This window comes from Oreochromis aureus, linkage group 3, assembly GCF_013358895.1.
Source record: "Oreochromis aureus strain Israel breed Guangdong linkage group 3, ZZ_aureus, whole genome shotgun sequence".
NCBI lineage: Eukaryota > Metazoa > Chordata > Actinopteri > Cichliformes > Cichlidae > Oreochromis > Oreochromis aureus.
This window is the reverse complement of record NC_052944.1, coordinates 76,176,383-76,197,084: the sequence shown is the minus strand read 5'-3', so window position 1 is coordinate 76,197,084 and position 20,702 is coordinate 76,176,383. Positions and strand designations below refer to the sequence as shown.

The 20,702-nt window shown below is 40.5% G+C and overlaps 1 protein-coding gene and 1 long non-coding RNA gene across 2 annotated transcripts; both read right to left on the bottom strand.

Moving 5' to 3' along the window:
• Positions 1-763: 763 nt before the first annotated feature.
• LOC120437644 (zinc finger protein 420-like) lies at positions 764-2,704 on the bottom strand (the record flags this gene model as incomplete). The annotated part of the gene is made up of 2 exons (XM_039608175.1): positions 764-775; positions 1,196-2,704. Coding segments are annotated over 2 exons (1,521 nt in total), but the record flags the coding sequence as incomplete, so codon positions are not given.
• A 13-nt stretch (positions 2,705-2,717) lies between these two features.
• LOC120437643 lies at positions 2,718-19,340 on the bottom strand. Its single transcript, XR_005611316.1, has 3 exons — positions 19,109-19,340; positions 3,217-3,319; positions 2,718-2,770 (listed from the first exon to the last, which is right to left on the bottom strand). It is a non-coding gene; the product is annotated as an uncharacterized LOC120437643 (long non-coding RNA).
• Between the last annotated feature and the right edge of the window lie 1,362 nt (positions 19,341-20,702).

Sequence of the window (20,702 nt, the reverse complement as noted above, 5' to 3'; positions counted from 1 at the left end):
TTATTTACAGCGTGGGATCGTTTGTGTTCGGAGTATGAACTGAGATTCCTGAAGCTCTTGTCACACTGGTCACAGCTGAAGTTCACTTCCATGTGTGTACGTTCATGTTTGTTACGATGACCTGATTGTGAGAAGCTTTTGTCACAGTGTCTGCACTTGTATGGTGTCTCTCCTGTGTGGATTCATTTATGCTTTTTCTTTAAGCTCACATGCAGTGGTGAAGGATGACCCACACTGGTCACAGATGTGCTTTTTTACCCCACTGTGGAAGAGGTCATGTATTTTTAATGTACTTGGTGTGTGGAAGCCTCTCCCACATTCTTTGCAGTAGTTCATTTTGTCTCCAGTGTGTCTACGTTGATGTGGTTTTAGGTCCCGTTCATGATTGGAGGTTTTTTCACAAAGGTCACAGAGGAACTCTTTCCCACCACCACAGTGACAACAGGGTTGAGAACTGGATCCATCTGTGTTGCTCTGCTTTTTTTATTTTTATCCTGAATGTTGCCTGAAACAAAGAGCATCTCTGCCAACATCCAATTACATTTTACTGTTTACATTATAACACTCAGCTTACTGGGCGAAAACGACTCCATAAGTTTACTGATGAGACTTGTTCCAAACAATCAGGTTAAAAATACAGGATAAAAAGATAAATACATACCTCACAGTAACTGCACTTGTAGAGTTACTTTCTTGTGTGGATCTGTTGGTGTTTATTAAGCTTATGTGGAAATTTAAAAGTCTTCTCACACAGGTCACATTTGTAAGGTCTCTCCTCAGTGTGGCTAAACCTGTGTTGTTGTAACTGTGCATCTGTTGTAAACAGTTTTCCACACTGATCACAGCAGTAAACACCATTTCCAGTGTGAATCAGTAGGTGAATATTTCGGTAGTGTTTGTCACTGAAACTTTTTCCACAAAAGTTGCAGCTGTACGCCTTAATTCCAGAGTGGGTAACTAGATGCTTCTGCAAGTTTCGACTTTGAGCAAAAGCTTTACCACACAAGTCACAGTAGTGTGCTTTAACTACACTGTGGACGAGTTGGTGTGCTTTAAAGCCTCCAGCCTCGGTAAAAGACTTTCCACCCAAGTCACAGCTGTAAGGTTTAACTCCCCTGTGGATGAGTTGGTGTTTTTTTAAGTCTCCAGCCTGAGTAAAAGGCTTTCCACACAAGTCACAGCTGTAAGGTTTAACTCCACTGTGGATGAGTCGGTGTTTTTGTAAGCCTAAAGCCTGGGTAAAAGACTTTCCACACAAGTCACAGGTGTAAAGTTTAACTCCACTGTGGATGAGTTGGTGTTTGTTTAAGTGTCCAGCCTGGGCAAAAGACTTTCCACACAAGTCACAGGTGTAAAGTTTAACTCCACTGTGGATGAGTTGGTGTTTGTTTAAGTGTACAGCCCGGGTAAAAGACTTTCCACACAACTCACAGCTGTAAGGTTTAACTCCACTGTGGATGAGTCGGTGTCTTTGTAAGCCTACAGCCTGGGTAAAAGACTTTCCACACAACTCACAGCTGTAAGGTTTAAATCCACTGTGGATGAGTTGGTGTGTTTTTAAGCTTTCAGCCTGGGTAAAAGACTTTCCACACAAGTCACAGCTGTAAGGTTTAACTCCACTGTGGATGAGTTGGTGTCTTTTTAAGTCTCCACCCCGGGTAAAATACTTCCCACACTCATCACAGCTGTATGGTTTAACTCCACTGTGGATGAGTTGGTGTGTTTTTAAGTCTCCACCCCGGGTAAAATACTTCCCACACTCATCACAGCTGTATGGTTTAACTCCACTGTGGATGAGTTGGTGTTTTTTTAAGTTTCCAGCCTGGGCAAAAGACTTCCCACACTCATCACAGCTGTAAGGTTTAAATCCACTGTGGATGAGTTGGTGTGTTTTTAAGCTTTCAGCCTGGGTAAAAGACTTTCCACACAACTCACAGCTGTAAGGTTTAACTCCACTGTGGATGAGTTGGTGTCTTTTTAAGTCTCCACCCCAGGTAAAATACTTCCCACACTCATCACAGCTGTAAGGTTTAACCCCACTGTGGATGAGTTGGTGTTTCTTTAAGTGTCCAGCCTGGGCAAAAGACTTCCCACACTCATCACAGCTGTAAGGTTTAACTCCACTGTGGATGAGTTGGTGTCTTTTTAAGTCTCCACCCCGGGTAAAATACTTCCCACACTCATCACAGCTGTAAGGTTTAACCCCACTGTGGATGAGTTGGTGTTTCTTTAAGTGTCCAGCCTGGGCAAAAGACTTCCCACACTCATCACAACTGTAAGGTTTAAATCCACTGTGGACGAGTTGGTGTCTTTTTAAGTCTCCACCCCGGGTAAAATACTTCCCACACTCATCACAGCTGTAAGGTTTAAATCCACTGTGGAGGAACTGGTGTGTTTTTAAGTGTCCAGCCCGGGTAAAAGACTTTCCACACAACTCACAGCTGTAAGGTTTAACTCCACTGTGGATGAGTCGGTGTCTTTGTAAGCCTACAGCCTGGGTAAAAGACTTTCCACACAACTCACAGCTGTAAGGTTTAAATCCACTGTGGAGGAATTGGTGTGTTTTTAAGCTTTCAGTCCGAGTAAAAGACTTTCCACACAAGTCACAGCTGTAAGGTTTAACTCCACTGTGGATGAGTTGGTGTCTTTTTAAGTCTCCACCCCGGGTAAAATCCTTTCCACACTCATCACAGCTGTATGTTTTCTCTCCCTTTCTTCTGTGAGGTTTGTCGGCCTCCTGAGAGCGCTGACTTCTCGCTCCATGTTGGTCCTGCAGTGACAGAGATACAAACAGAGGCAGTGAGTGAAATGCAGTTGTGGAACAAACTGAAACTCCCTCTATTAGTGGAATCAAACATGTCAACAAACACATTGTAGGTGTGTTACCATCAGTTTCTGGTGATAGTCTCACATTTCAATGATGTGCTACAATGACAGTCGTAATGAAAAATACATATTGAAGAAATATTGATAAGTGGAGAAAATATTTTACTCATAAAAAATTGTGAGTTCAATTTTTGATATTGTTGTTTCAATGTGTGCCGATAAAAAACTTATGTTTGTATCTTATTGTAACATCTGAGTTTTTTTGGTTGCGAATGTAGATTCTGTGTATATGGAGGAGCCCAGGATGGAAAAGATAAAGCTGCTGTTAACATGTTTTTAAAAACCAACCAGCTGAGCACACAGTTTCAATAACAGGGATATTTTTCTCACCTTTTGTGTTGAAGTCATTTTTTCCTCTGTAGTGGCTGAGCTGAGTCCAAATGGCTGAAATTGTTCCTCTGTTGCTCCACCAGACTCTTCTCCTGTTACTCAGCTGGGACACAAAAAGTATATGCATTTTATCCCTGATAAAAAAAAGCAGAGCAAATAAACATGACTAAACTCCTCAGTGACAACAATACCTATGAAACTTCAATGTGGAACCCGAGAAGCAGCTACAACAAGAAAGTCATCAGTTGACACAAGAACCTGAAAGGGAAAAAGCCACTGACCCCCCTGCATATCACTGCCTTTACCCAGTGGATGCTACACTCTGTATATATGGACCTCTATAGATCCAGAAGTCCGGCTCACACATTTCATGGTAGCAGTATAAACTCAGCCACCTGAAGCACCTCATTAGATTCCACCTACTCCACCCAGACAAGGAAAAGGGTGGTTGTATGTATATATTTTCAGGAGCAGGAAGATGACAGTGAAGTCCTAAGGTCACATGAGCTTGTGGGCCATGCGGACGTAACCTTTTCTTAATCTTAAGCCTTGACTTTAAAATACAGGGAGTGCAGAATTATTAGGCAAGTTGTATTTTTGAGGAATAATTTTATTATTGAACAACAACCATGTTCTCAATGAACCCAAAAACTCATTAATATCAAAGCTGAATGTTTTTGGAAGTAGTTTTAGTTTGTTTTGGTTTTAGCTATTTTAGGGGATATCTGTGTGTGCAGGTGACTATTACTGTGCATAATTATTAGGAAACTTAACAAAAACAAATATATACCCATTTCAATTATTTATTTTTACCAGTGAAACCAATATAACATCTCCACATTCACAAATATACATTTCTGACATTCAAAAACAAAACGAAAACAAATCAGCGACCAATATAGCCACCTTTCTTTGCAAGGACACTCAAAAGCCTGCCATCCATGGATTCTGTCAGTGTTTTGATCTGTTCACCATCAACATTGCGTGCAGCAGCAACCACAGCCTCCCAGACACTGTTCAGAGAGGTGTACCGTTTTCCCTCCTTGTAAATCTCACATTTGATGATGGACCACAGGTTCTCAATGGGGTTCAGATCAGGTGAACAAGGAGGCCATGTCATTAGTTTTTCTTCTTTTATACCCTTTCTTGCCAGCCACGCTGTGGAGTACTTGGACGCGTGTGATGGAGCATTGTCCTGCATGAAAATCATGTTTTTCTTGAAGGATGCAGACTTCTTCCTGTACCACTGCTTGAAGAAGGTGTCTTCCAGAAACTGGCAGTAGGACTGGGAGTTGAGCTTGACTCCATCCTCAACCCGAAAAGGCCCCACAAGCTCATCTTTGATGATACCAGCCCAAACCAGTACTCCACCTCCACCTTGCTGGCGTCTGAGTCGGACTGGAGCTCTCTGCCCTTTACCAATCCAGCCACGGGCCCATCAAGACTCACTCTCATTTCATCAGTCCATAAAACCTTAGAAAAATCAGTCTTGAGATATTTCTTGGCCCAGTCTTGATGTTTCAGCTTGTGTGTCTTGTTCAGTGGTGGTCGTCTTTCAGCCTTTCTTACCTTCGCCGTGTCTCTGAGTATTGCACACCTTGTGCTTTTGGGCACTCCAGTGATGTTGCAGCTCTGAAATATGGCCAAACTGGTGGCAAGTGGCATCTTGGCAGCTGCACGCTTGACTTTTCTCAGTTCATGGGCAGTTATTTTGCGCCTTGGTTTTCCACACGCTTCTTGCGACCCTGTTGACTATTTTGAATGAAACGCTTGATTGTTCGATGATCACGCTTCAGAAGCTTTGCAATTTTAAGACTGCTGCATCCCTCTGCAAGATATCTTACTATTTTTGACTTTTCTGAGCCTGTCAAGTCCTTCTTTTGACCCATTTTGCCAAAGGAAAGGAAGTTGCCTAATAATTATGCACACCTGATATAGGGTGTTGATGTCATTAGACCACACCCCTTCTCATTACAGAGATGCACATCACCTAATATGCTTAATTGGTAGTAGGCTTTCGAGCCTATACAGCTTGGAGTAAGACAACATGCATGAAGAGGATGATGTGGACAAAATACTCATTTGCCTAATAATTCTGCACTCCCTGTAGTTACTATGGACCTAATGCATACATATGCATACATATTATTAAAATTTGGGCTATAACGGTTGTATTGATATATAGAAACTTGAAATGCTCCCACAAATGGCACTACAGCATGTAAAAACATAAAGATAAGCTCGGGTGGACTTGGTTCTATGGTAGGTCTTAAAGAGTTAAATAGCCTGTGGCAAATATATTAGTGTTGTCTTCTCAATATACATGCTCTTAACTTTATGCAAGAGAAAATAAAGTAATAAAAAAATGATATTTTTCGCAAAGAAACTCCGTCTTGTGGTTTGCGAGCTGGTGCTGCTGTACGTGCACCCAGATTTGCGACATACTTTACAGTGACTCAAAACAAAGACTGCACCCTCGGCACTTGGTTTTTATAGACTGCGTACTTTCTAGATGACCACAGGTCAGGTGGTATATCGTGATATATATCGTTATCATGATATAAAATAATTCATATCGTGATAAATATTTTTTCCATATCGCCCAGCACTACAAGTCGTCATTCAAACAAAGGTAAGTCACCTTGAGTACTGCGAGTGAAATGCGTTTGATTTTCCCCCGAACATTCAGCATAATGCATAATGCAGCATAAATTCATTCATGAGGGTGAAATTACAGTGAGAACGTGGAGGCTGTTAGAGGGATAACATAGTGAGTTAGTTATTCTTTATGGTTAAAGAAATTGCAATAATTTATTCATATTTATTATAAATAATTCTAATTACACATCTTGCTTCCATGTTTGTATCCTGTGTCACTAAAAATACATTTTATTTTAATTTTATACATTGATTAATGACCTGCAGAATCTCCTTATCATATTAAGTGATTCATAATTGTCACTTCACTTAAAAGTGATTACATCCTTGCATTACATACTTTAGGTTCATTTTTTGCAGGTGGGTTTCTGAGAGAGAACAGGCAGATTTAGAATATAACATGCAGCGTTCTATAGATGGGTGCATAAAAAAAAAGAAAAATTAAATGTATGTGCTAACTTTCTAAACACTTTGTTACATTTATGATAAAGTAGATAAAACATATTTGTGTTGGCTCATTAGTTTTTGTCTTTAAATTAACTTTGTCTGTGTGCGTTTCAGGTGCTGCACTCTCAAAGACTGAATGAACCAGCATTGCAGCCATAGGTCACTGTGAGCATCACAGGGAAGATTGAAGCTGCCCACTGCACTTGGATGGCCGGAGTCGCGGAGACCTGCAGCCATGTCACTGCTCTTCTGTCTAATGTAGAAGAAACAGTGCGGATCTGTGGCACAAGGACTGTTACAGATGAACCTGCATACTGGGTTTTGCTGGGTTATGTGACCAAGTAACAGCCAGAGGTTGGCCATAAGATAGACCTCTCCTCTTCAGCTGCCCCAAAAAAGGCTCTTGATCAAAACATAAACAGACCATTATTGATCTAATACCGAAGCCGTACCAGTGGTTCTCACCACACCGCAGTCAAGCACAACAGTAATCTCTAACGCTGACGATCTAAAGCCCTCTTCCTCGGCCAGGCGGTGACTACACGAAGCGATCTTCACGGGTGGGCAAACCAATCTGGTCGATATGTCCCCATAGGCCGTTAAGGCGCTACCAGCAGAGGATGACAGCAATGTCAGTGTTAGCACGCTGAACGCTATGCTGGAACAGCAACGGGAGTTTTACAAAGATCTGATTCACCAACAGCAAGTTAACTTTAAGACATTTGTCCAATTAATCATGGATGGAACTAACAAACGGTTGGACAGCATTCTAAGGGATGTACAGGATGTTAAATCCAGCCTGCAATTCACGGATGGGTTTGTCACCGAGCTGCAAACTGAAGAAAGGTGCATTAAAAGCAAACTAAAAGAGTTTGAATCGGCGGTCAGCAGCATACGCGAGGAACACAGAGAATTAACAACCAAGATGGATTAATTAGAAAATCAATCGAGAAGGAACAACATTGTGGTGGATGGATTAATAGATGAAAAAGCAGAAACGTGGGAAGGATCAGAGGAGAAAGTCCGACACATGCTGAAGAACAAGCTGGGCCTGGATAGTGACAGCATTCAAATTGAACGCGCTCACAGAGTCGGTCCATACAAGGAAAATGGACGAGCCAGGCAGATTGTGGTCAGACTACAAAGATTTAAAGATAAACAATTAATTCTCTCATCTGCCAAAAACTGAAAGGTACCAATCTTTAAATCAACGAGATTTTTCAGAGTCCATCAGGAAGAAGAGGAAAGAACTGTTACCACAGCTGAGAGCGGCCAGAGACAGAGGTGATATTGCCGTCCTGAAATATGACAAATTAATTGTTAAACCGAGGTCACAGAACGCTGGAATTAATATTTAGACTTCAGCAATGTTGTCATTTGTAGCTGTTGAGATCGATCGGTCTGCAAATGTCTGACCCCGTACTTATTACCGGATTCTCCGGCGAAGATTTTCAGTAGCTCATGTCAATATTTGTAGCCTTAAATATAAGATTCAGGAAATTCAGTCACTGTTGTCAACAAATACGATAACTGTGCTGGCTATTTCGAGACTCATTTAGACGATGCTTTTAAGAATAATGAATTTGAAATAAACGGTTATAAGTTGTATAGGAAGGACAGAAACAGATTTGAAGGGGGCGTAGCCCTATACATTAATGATAGTATGGCAAGCAAACTACGTATGGACTTAACGCTTGACGATTTGGAAATTGTGTGGGTTCAGTTGCACCCGCTCTATGGCAGGCCTGTATTAGTAGGTTGCTGCTATAGACCCCCAAGTAGTAATATCTTGTATGTAGAACAAATCTGTGAAATGCTGGAAAGAGTAACTGAGGAAAACAAAGACATGTTCTTATTAGGGGACTTTAATATCAATTGGTCAGCTCCTTCTTGTCCTTTAAGGAAAAAGATAAGTTCATCAGCGTCGGCTTGTTGCCTGTCTCAGATGATCACCATTCCCACCCGGGTCACGGTCAACGCAGGAGGTCATAGGTCATCATCATGTATTGATCACATATATACAAATGTTCCTGAGCTTTGCTCTAATATTGTTTCTATTCCAGTTGGTTATAGTGACCATAATCTTGTAGGTTTGACCAAGAAAATGAAACCACTGAAAACTGCACAAAAGATTATTTTTCATAGATCATACAAAAATTTCAATGCAGATAAGTATATTAATGACGTAAAAGAAATTCATTGGATTGACATCTGCCTCGAGCGTGACCCTGATATGGCATTATCTATGTTTATTGAAAACTTTTGCTACCTGGCTGACAAACATGCCCCCTTAAAAAGATTTACTGCTAAAAAGAACTACGCACCTTGGCTAGATAATGAACTTAAGGCTGCAATGTCTGAAAGGGATATAGCAAAAGCAAAAGCACATAAGTCTGTCAGTCCACAAGAGTGGGCAAGATATCGCGAGTTAAGAAATCAAGTAACTAAATTGAATAGGTGCAAGAAGAGAGAATGTTATCAACTCAAGCTCAAGGAGGCCAATAAGGACAGCAAGAAGGTGTGGAAAGTTTTAAATTATATAATGGGTAGAGAGCTTGCTCCGGTGGTGTCTCATATCTACACGGGTGGTACGTTTATAAGTAAAGCTAAGGACATAGCCAATTATTTTGTGAATTACTACAGTAATAAAATAACAAATTTAAAATCTAATATGAGCAGAGGCGATCCCACCTTATCACGTCGTCTTATACAGGATGTTATCATGAATAATAAGCAATGCCAATTTAAGTTTGAGGCAGTGAATGTGGAGATGGTAGAGCGCTTATTGATATCACTTCCTGACGATACATCCTACGGCTCGGATAACACAGACAGTAAACTGCTCAAAGTTGCAGCCAAGTTTGTGTCCCTTCCTATATGTCACATATTTAATAGATTTTTGGCATGCAGCTTGTTTCCATTGCAGTGGAAAGAATCGAAAATAATTCCCAATCCTAAAAACAAGAATGCCGTTTTTAATGGTGTCAATAGCAGACCTATTAGTCTACTCCCCATTCTAAGTAAAATTATGGAGAGGATTGTCTATGAACAAATTCAACATTACCTAACAGAAAATCAGTTACTCACTCAGTTTCAACATGCTTACAAACCTGGTTATTCCACCAGTTCAGCTCTCATTCACATGACAGATAACTGGTATAAAAACCTAGATAATGGGAATTTGGTCGGGGTTGTATTTTTGGATTTTAGTGCTGCATTTGATTTGATAAATCATGATCTTTTGATAGATAAACTAAAATGTTATGGATTCTCACCAGCTGCTTTATGCTGGATGGAAAGTTATTTGTCTGGAAGAAGGCAAAAGGTTTATTATAATGGTTATTTCTCGGAGGGCTGTGAAATGAACTGTGGTCTACCCCAAGGCAGCTGCCTCGGTCCACTTCTCTATTCAGTCTTCACGAATGATTTGCCGTACGTCCTGGATAAATCTCATCTTGTAATGTATGCTGATGATTCCACCATGTTTTATTCAGCCAGTAGCTACTCTGAATTGACAAGTATATTACAACAAGATTTGCTGAATGTGTTTGACTGGATAAGTAAAAACAACATGATTTTAAACGTGTCTAAATCCAAATCCATGTTAATAGGAAGTAGAGTACGCTTAGTCAACAGCCCACAAATAAATCTTTCCATAGCTGGATCAGTATTGGAACAGGTCACCCAGATTAAATTACTTGGTGTTACCATAAACCACCACCTTTCATGGTCTCAGCACATCAACTCTGTTATTAAGAAAATGGGACAGGGTATAGCTATAGCTAGGAAATGCTCCTTTTATATTACTTCTTCAATTATGAAAGATGTCATCAATGCACTAGTATTATCTCATCTAGAGTACTGCTCAATCATTTGGTCGGCAGCTAATAAGACAGATCTGAACAGACTTCAGTTAGTCCAAAACAGGGCGGCCAGATTAGTGTTAATAAAATGCATGATAAACTTTCTTGGCTTTCTTTACAAGCTAAATTATACTATGGCTTACTTGTATTTTTAAAGAAAGCAATACTGGTAAACACACCACACTTTTTTATGCTCAGTTGCAGTATCCAGATGAAATACATAATCAAGCTACACGATTCTCAACTAACCACAATTTAGTAACTCCTCGAGTTAAAAGTAACTTTATGAAAAACTCTGTTATATTTAGAGCATCTTTTCAGTGGAATAAGTTGCCTTATGCAATTAGAGAATTGGCTTCTGTTCATACTTTTAAAAATCACCTAAAAGCCTATTTAGGCAGTTTTTAATTTATTTGTAAATATTGTAAGAGGATAATGTCACTTGTAATGGAAATTGTGTATTTTGTTTGAGTGTTTTTTATATATCAGGGCTCTAGACTAACTTTTTGCCATGGGCGCACCGGTGCGCCTAACTTTAAAAAGTTAGGTGCACCGGCACAAAAGTTAGGCACACTCAAATTTTTCAACCGCATTGCTTAAACCGCAGTTTTACATGTGTGTTTTTTTGGGGGGGGAAGTTGCAGTCCATACAGACAATATTCATTTCTAAATTATTAACTAACAATCTTGTGCTTAAAGTGCTTTGTCAATATTGTAGAAAATGTTAAACTTAATCATCATCTCGGCCTCCTCTGACGACCTGTTTGCTGCTGCCTGCTGCTGAAAGAACAGTGGGGAGAGGGGACACTTGGGCAGCGCATTTATTGCAGCATATACAGGGAGTGCAGAATTATTAGGCAAATGAGTATTTTGTCCACATCATCCTCTTCATGCATGTTGTCTTACTCCAAGCTGTATAGGCTCGAAAGCCTACTACCAATTAAGCATATTAGGTGATGTGCATCTCTGTAATGAGAAGGGATGTGGTCTAATGACATCAACACCCTATATCAGGTGTGCATAATTATTAGGCAACTTCCTTTCCTTTGGCAAAATGGGTCAAAAGAAGGACTTGACAGGCTCAGAAAAGTCAAAAATAGTGAGATATCTTGCAGAGGGATGCAGCAGTCTTAAAATTGCAAAGCTTCTGAAGCGTGATCATCGAACAATCAAGCGTTTCATTCAAAACAGTCAACAGGGTCGCAAGAAGAAGCGTGTGGAAAAACCAAGGTGCAAAATAACTGCCCATGAACTGAGAAAAGTCAAGCGTGCAGCTGCCAAGATGCCACTTGTCACCAGTTTGGCCATATTTCAGAGCTGCAACATCACTGGAGTGCCCAAAAGCACAAGGTGTGCAATACTCAGAGACATGGCCAAGGTAAGAAAGGCTGAAAGGCGACCACCACTGAACAAGACACACAAGCTGAAACGTCAAGACTGGGCCAAGAAATATCTCAAGACTGATTTTTCTAAGGTTTTATGGACTGTTGAAATGAGAGTGAGTCTTGATGGGCCAGATGGATGGGCCCGTGGCTGGATTGGTAAAGGGCAGAGAGCTCCAGTCCCACTCAGGCGCCAGCAAGGTGGAGGTGGAGTACTGGTTTGGGCTGGTATCATCAAAGATGAGCTTGTGGGGCCTTTTCGGGTTGAGGATGGAGTCAAGCTCAACTCCCAGTCCTACTGCCAGTTTCTGGAAGACACCTTCAAGCAGTGGTACAGGAAGAAGTCTGCATCCTTCAAGAAAAAACATGATTTTCATGCAGGACAATGCTCCATCACACGCAGCGTCCAAGTACTCCACAGCGTGGCTGGCAAGAAAGGGTAAAAAAGAAGAAAAACTAATGACATGGCCTCCTTGTTCACCTGATCTGAATCCCATTGAGAACCTGTGGTCCATCATCAAATGTGAGATTTACAAGGAGGGAAAACAGTACACCTCTCTGAACAGTGTCTGGGAGGCTGTGGTTGCTGCTGCACGCAATGTTGATGGTGAACAGATCAAAACACTGAAAGAATCCATGGATGGCAGGCTTTTTGAGTGTCCTTGCAAAGAAAGGTGGCTATATTGGTCGCTGATTTGTTTTTGTTTTGTTTTTGAATGTCAGAAATGTATATTTGTGAATGTGGAGATGTTATATTGGTTTCACTGGTAAAAATAAATAATTGACATGGGTATATATTTGTTTTTGTTAAGTTGCCTAATAATTATGCACAGTAATAGTCACCTGCACACACAGATATCCCCTAAAATAGCTAAAACTAAAACAAACTAAAAACTACTTCCAAAACATTCAGCTTTGATATTAATGAGTTTTTGGGTTCATTGAGAACATGGTTGTTGTTCAATAATAAAATTATTCCTCAAAAATACAACTTGCCTAATAATTCTGCACTCCCTGTAATGTGTTTTCTGGATACACTGCTGCTTTTTCAGCATTCAAAGATTGATGGCACCGTGTCAGAGCACTGGCTATGAATTTCAGATGGATCAGGCCTTAACTTAACAACAAAGTTATCAATAGTTCTTTTCATCTTTTCTTATTACCCACAGCTACATCCACTTCTGTCGGGCCTAGGCTGCTCACTAGGGCTGGGTATCATCACAGATTTCTATAATCCATTCGATTCCGGTTCTCAAAGTCCTGATTCGATTCTGCCTCTGCCTCAGACAGTCAGAAATATTATAATTCTGATCATTTATCAGTAGAGCTGGGCAAGAGAACGATAACAATATGTATTGCGAAATAACTTTTTCTCGATAGAAAAATTAAACTATTGCGATAGACCTCATCTCTCTCTTGCTCTCTTAAAAAAGAAAAAGAAAAGAAGAACAGCCAATCCAAATTAAGTAGCGCAGAGCCGAACCAATCACAGCCGCAGTGTCACGTCACATGACTTGTTACGTACAGCACAAGTGCCAAGCCGCACATGTGTAGTTGTTTGGGAAGCAGCCACTTTTTTTCCGCTTCACTCCGCACGTGAGCCTTGTGCTTTGCGCTGGGAAGAGGGGGGAGGGGCGGTAGTTACACTCGCAGTAGCACAGAAACAGAGCGGGCGGGAGAGAGAGAGAGAAAGAGAGCCAGAGACAACAACGTGACATTAGAAAGGTATAGTAATCATCCACAACTATTTTCAGTTGCGGATGATAAAGGATTCAGGAAGTTCAGAAAGCTATACAACAAGGAGAGATTGAAAATTTCTTTTTAGTTCTCAGTTTATTTGATATTGACAAAAGTTAGTTAATTTCGTCTGTTCTTCTGTAAAACAAACTAAGAATTATTTTTAGAATTAATATTTTGTTTCTAAGTGGAATTGACAATTTAGTAGTCTGTTTTGTTTGTTCTATTTTGAAACTTAAACGCTTTAGCGGCTGCTTTTCGTGTAGTTTGCAATATTTACCTTTATTTATCTGAAAAAGTCTCATGTTAAGTACATCTACCCTGTTGAACTTATTATGGAAAATAAATATTTAAATTAAAACAAGCTGCTGATTATTTCACATTTTACTTGTAAGCAACGGCACATTTAAATCTTACAAATATAGTTATTTGGCTTATATCGTGATATATATCGTTATCGCCTGAAATGAAAAAAACATATTGTGATATGAAAAAATCTTATATCGCCCAGCTCTATTTATCAGTACTGATACATGTGAGACTTCATCAGAATTGTGAACATCACAGCAGATGCCTTTGTGTCAAAGTAACTGAGAATAAAACACAGAAAAACATGAAGGAGATTTTTCTGACCTGACCTTTTATAGCAGATAACCTTAAATTATTCTGCAATATTCTGTAATTTTGCACAATTTTAAAAAGTTTACATTTCTTCAGTATTGAACAGCAGAAACTAGGCTTTCTTATCAGAGGTCATTTAAGTAAAAAAAAAGAGAAAAGAAAAAGACAGCGGCCGACAGTGCTGTAAACAACGGTAGACTGGTGGGTAATAAGCGAATGAACAATGCAGAAAACAGAGATTTGAGACGGGAAACTGAGTGAGAGAGAGAGAGAGAGAGAGAGAGAGAGAGCGCTGTGCATGAAGTGTGATTTTTATTGTGGTGGAAGCAAAACAGTCAGAGGAAATTCATGACGACATTGATCACATGTGAAGCGCAGTTTGCGGCTTCTTTTGCTGCTGGCTCGGTGAATTTTGGTTGGAAAGAGACAAAACCTGCAGCTCAGAATCAGCGCAAAAAGACATAAACACAGCGCGGACGGTGGGCTCGGTGAGCTCCGACAGCGTGTCCGTGTTCGGGCCGTCGGGTGAGAAAGCCGAGAAAGACAAAGCTGATTTTGATGCGTCGGGTCCGCTCTGTGTTTACGTCTTTGTGTGGAATCCGTTAATGAATCGATATCGCCTTATTCAACCTACTCACCTCTCTCTTCCACCTGCACTTTCAACTGGACCACGGCCAATCAGAGAGGTCCCGCCCCTGACTATCTCTGATTGGATTAGTCCAAGATAGGGGCATAATGTGTGTCTGTTGTTGACCACACGGAGAGTTGCAGAGATTTTTTTTTTTTACCCGAACAGTTGGTCGCACCGGTGCGACCAAATATTTTTTTTAGTCGCACCACTGAAAAATTTGGTCGCATTTGCGACCAAATTGGTCGCACTCTAGAGCCCTGTATATTTTTTTTTTATATTTACATGCTTATATTTTCAGAATTGTAAAACCTTATTGTGGATGTAAAAGCCAAATTATGTGGATATTTTGCATCCACTTCATTGTGTAACATTTTATTCGATAGTATTTGATGGTTTGGGCCCCAGGAAGACTAGCAACCACTATTGTGGAAGCTAATGGGGTTCCTTATAAATAAACAAATAAACAAACCATCCGTATTGAAAGGTAAAAGTAGCCGTCTTCAAAAAAGAAAAATCCTACCTGCTACTGTGGAGGAGTTGTCACCGCTATAGGGCTTTGGAGCGTGATGTCACGGGGGTGGGTGTGGAAAGGATTTCGGCCTGATGCGCCATTTTCCGGGTCCAAACAAAGCGCAAGCGAAAAAGGAGCGAAGGCACACACAACAGCCATGGTTCATACTTGCTGTGTTGTCAGCTGCAATGTTCGATCGCACGACCTGCACTGGAATAACCTTAAAAATGGTTTGTCTTTTTTATTCTTTCCCAACCTGGAAGCATCATGAGGGAGCTTATATGGCGGACCTTACAAAAGAAGGCGTCTAGCCTGGATAGCAGCCATGAGACGGCTTGATATCCATTTCGCTTCCATCTCCAGATATCTGTTGGTGTGCTCCAGACATTTTCACTCCGGTAAGTTCTGTATGTTCATATCACTCTTTATAGCTTAATAATATTATCGTTGGGGCTCTTGGAGGTTATAGAAATTGTGAACAAACATAGAATTGAGTGACTGTGCAGACATGCGCGCTATGTAACGATTTGCTAACTCTTTCGCACAACTGTAGGGAAGCCTGCCTATGAAATGAATCAAACAAATCCAGACTGGTTACCAACGTTACACATAGGGCACTCCGAAATCCGAACGTGAGGGTTAGGGTAGGGCTGTGCGATATGACCAAAATCTCATATCCCGATATAAGAATTCTATCGTCCGATAGAACAATATAAATCACAAAAATGTAACACTTTCTGTAAATTTTGTGAATCTCGGGCAGCTCGACTTGCGGGAAGTGTTTCCAGCTGCGCATCATGTAGCTGGAGTCGAGTATTTTAACAGATGCATAAAACTATACATTTTTAGACATAAGTGGTAACGGCCGCCGTTTTCTTTGTGAGTATTTATTACACAGCGTGCTGCGGGGAAAAGCCTGTTCTAACGTTTGAGTCTAAGGTTTGTTTTTTAGCACCTGGCGGCTCTTGTTTTGCTTCTCATCCATAAATAATCTGCTCTTTCACGTGATTGAGTTTATTTTGAAAAGTCTCAACAGGATCTTGAGCTTTATTGTGAAGGGTTTATGTGGAACATAAACAAGTGGACACGCAATGGTGTTACCGTCGTTGTTGCTAACGGCAACGCATAAAAACAAGCGCTTGTCCGTCCGTAGTGTGGTTATATTAAATATAAGAGACAGAGAGAAATTACGAATATAGCCACTACAGTGACCATCAAAATGATGAAAAAATATTGCCGTAAACAGTTTATTTTGCAACACCACGAAACAAACGATAGCGTAAAATGAAACGATAGACGTTTTTATATCGTCATCCGATATATATCGTTATATCGAACAGCCCTAGGTTAGGGTTAACAAGATACGTGAAGATATCAGGGTAGGACAGTGGCGGTAAGTCGTCTGGGTCTTTACTCCACTGCCGTATTTCATATGGGTCCACATTTGCGATGTGTCTGGACGCAATTGGTCTATATACCATCCGTTTTCTTTTGAGCTGCTTTTAATCATGTTTCTTGTCATCGTCGTTCCAACACAGTGTGTTTGTTTTGATTTGTGGACCCGGAAAATGGCGCCGCGCTCCCGCAATACATTGCGGCATGACGTCAACTCCAAAGCCCTATAGAGATCGGATTACGTCGTTGAAGAGAAATTGTCCAAGCCATGTTTCCAAAATAACAAAGATCCGATGGTTGGCCTGGATTGCAGCCATTCAAAGACCAAATATAACGTCCCAGAACACTCCAGCTCACATGTTAATCTGCTCCAAGCATTCCCACAAAGGTCAGTGTTTTGTAGTAGTTAATACATCATTTTTCATAACATAATTGGTGATATAGGTTACAAGCAAGTCTGGCGCTAAACAGAAATTGTCGCGCTATGCTCCTTTGTTTATTGTGCATAAATAGTGAATTGTCCTGACACAATATTGCGTTTCGCTTCTGTTATTACCATGGTACATTGACAAAAACATATACATTTATTCACTGGATAAAAGAGTTTTGTATCACTAATTGCCCAGTGCGATTACAGCATACAATATTATTATCACTGCTACATTTCTGTAATGCGTACCAGAAATTATTTCCACTACTAATTAATTACCAATGAGCTTAAAGTTCCTATTAATAAATGGTTAACGAATGTGTATTTATGAAGACGATTTGTGAGACTGGTAAACTTACCTTTGTTCGTACGATGGTCTTTCGTTCTACATGGTGCATTTCAAGGTCCTGTACCCATCCGTCGGTAAACTGTACCTGGGCTTGTTGCAGTGACCTGAAGTTACTAAACTTCATGAGTGTATGCACTCAGTCCAAGAACCGTATAATTATAAATATGAGCGTGGTGAAAGTTGGGCAGTATGCTAACGTCTTTTGTCCACTCTGTGTGCTCGTAAGGGTCTAACCCTTTCACTCCTTTGATTTTTTTCCTCGTGTCTTTTCTTTGACTTTTCATCAAGTCTGTCTTTGTACAGTCCGGCATTGTTCTCCTTCGTTTTGTACATTCCTTTTTTGGGAGGCAAAGAAAAACCAAGAAGGTATTGGAACGAGAGAATGAACATTTTGCGGTGCTGCAAATGCTTGCATTTGATGCGGTACTTGGATTGCTTTGCCACGAGTTATCGGCATGCAATGCGCGAAAGTCATAGGGTCTGTCAATCTCTATTGGATACTTTGCTGGAACACAGTAAAGCTGTGGGTTGTGGGAATGACCCATAATGTTTTATCTAGGGGTCAAGATTTATGGCTGTAGTGCACTGCCATGTAAATAATTTGCATTTACTGAATATGTCCTGACTGAGTACCACTGTTCAAAAGTTGAATAAAGAAACAAACTAATTTTTGCCTTTTTAAAAAAAAATAATTAAAACCACTTTGTAGAACATCACATCAGTTACAATGTAGAATCCATGACATTTTGCCATTTGTGAACTATAAATGTTTACACAAAATCATGACAGCGTTTACATGATATCACCCACTACTAACACTACTTAATTTACTGTATCTCTTGAAAAATTACTGCTATTTATACAGCAAAGACTTTAGAATATTTAACAGGAGCAAGTTTCATTTTCCCCTGGTTTTACTACCACACTGTTCACCCTCACATAGAAGAAGTAATCTGATTGGCATGGTGGTATGTTTGAAGCTGGTCCCTTGTGTAGCGCTGGAACCCAGTCACAATGTGTTTCATCCATTTCATAGGCTGGTTTGCCTGCAATAATGCCAAATAATTAGCAACTCTATGAATAGAAGGTAGTTCTGCAAAATCCCTCAGTAGGATGTTTGTTCTAATTTGCTATGACCACAGAGCGCATCGAAAATAAAACTAAAAGGCTATAAAGAGTGATATGAACATATTTAGAACTTACTGGAATGAAAATGTCTGTAGCACACCAACAGATATTTGGAGATGGAAGAGAACTGGATATCAGCTCGTCTCACAGGTGCTATCCAGTCTAGACGCAGTAACATCCATTACACGAGCTGCCTCGTGTTGCTTCCAGGTTGAGAAAGAATGAAAAGCTAAACCATTTTCATGCTTATTCTCTTGCTGGTCGGGCGATCGAACCTTGCAGCCGACCACACAGCAAGAACAAACCATAGCTGATGTTATCCATGTGCTTTCGACCCTCTGTCGCTTGAGCTTTGCCCCGGAAAATGGAGCATCAGGCCAAAATCCTTTCCACGCCCACCCCTGTGAAATCACGCTCCAAAGCCCTTTGCCCCCCTTCTCAGCAAGCTTCCACTACTCTCACCCTGGGGTTGCGCTCCCCCAGGCTTGTACCTGTGTCTTCATGTCCTGGGGGTGGGGGTTGGTTGTTCTCCTGCCCTGCACCCATCCTTTTGTTCATATTCCAAGACTATTTTTCTTTATGTATTCTTTTCCCCCTAGCAACCGCCACATTATGATGTTGCAAGCAATCACAAACTCTACAGTATGTCTAACTCCAGTGTATACCAAGCAATCTATTATTCTCAACAGAGCTAAAATCAACATAAACTGAACCTGCATTAAAGTTAGATCGGTGCTTACCTTTAGATGAGCCCACAAACCGAGAGAAACTCCGTGATGAAGCTGGAAGTTTTTCCAAACAGATCAGGGAGCAGAGACCCACGTGGTTCACGCTGATCTCAGCTAGGATTCACGAGACAATTATGTGCGGATCGATGCAGATATCGATCCCAACGTTGGTAGTGGTATATGTTCCTGTAAGTTCACTACTTTACTCCAGTTTCATGAAAAAGCAGCTCTCTCTGCTCGACTCCTCTCCTGCACACACACTTTGCTCCGCCCCCTTTTACCCGGCTCCGCTGTGATTTGTTGCTGTGCGGTCACGTGACTCAGCTGCACAACGTAAACGGAGTGTTATTTCAAAAGTAGCGCCAATCTCCTTTTCCTAAACTCTTTTCCTTGGCCTCGATGAAAATGACATCGGGGGAGGACAACTGCTGAGGACTCAGGAAAAGAGAGGAGCTGTGCTGAGAATTGGAACAGCCTTACACTCGTCTTTCTGTACCAATGTGACTGTGCCTGTTGAAACTACATTGTGCTGAAGATGGACTACAAAACAAACATCTTACTTCGTCACAATGTCTTCTAACCCTGTTGTTTGATGGAGGTCATATAAACGAGAACAGTCTGTTAAAAATATTGCTTCATTATTAAGTTTGAATTTTAAAGAAGAACGAACAGTTAGGGTCAGATTTACTAACATCTGCAGCATCTCAAACACGTCTTTTGATGTTAAAGAGCTGCTAGATTTACTGAAGAGACTGTCCTAAAAGTCTCCAGTCAGTCCTCAAGCTGTGTTTTGATGTGAGCCACTTATTTTTCCTCCATATTACAGTTTATATGAAGCTAAAATTAATTATGCTTCTTATTTTTTTAATAGTGCACAAAGCTAACTCTCTGAATATGTAAAAAATAAGTGTTACTGTGTTACATGCCTGAATGTTGCTCATGGTCTGATGGGAAATAATGTTTTCTGTTCTTTAGCACATCAAACAGTCAGCTGTTCACAGCTGCTCTCTTTGGAATGCCAGGACCGCCATAATGAATTAATTAAATACACCATTAAATAATTAATTAAAATCAGAACTAATTAATAACATAAATATTTTCAACACATGTAATTAATTAAATATTGACAAATTTGATTAATTATTGACATATTTAATTAATTAATAACACACTTAAATAATTATTGACAGTTGTAATTCATTATTTAATGATTTATTTATTTAATTCATTTTGGCACTTTTGTCCCCTTCATCTCTCTTCTTGAAATATTTTTATCTCTCAGCCTCACTCGTCAAACTAAGTGGGCGGGGTTAACGCTGCCATACAGCTTCTCTAACATGTGATTGATTGTAAAATAAGTCAAGACAGGTCAATCCTAGGCTGTATCCCAATTCAGGGTCTTCAGCCTTAAAGTACGCAGCCTCAATGGTCCTCAAGGGCCGCGTACTCACAGACCGCTAAGGCCGGAAGTGCGAGGCTTGTGAAATGGGACGGTCTAGCCTCTGTCGCGCTGCCCAGGTTGCCTAGCAACCATGATAGCTAGAAACGTGTGGTTGACAGAAATGAAGGAGAACATATTTTGTTCGTTTGTTTGTTTCTACATGAG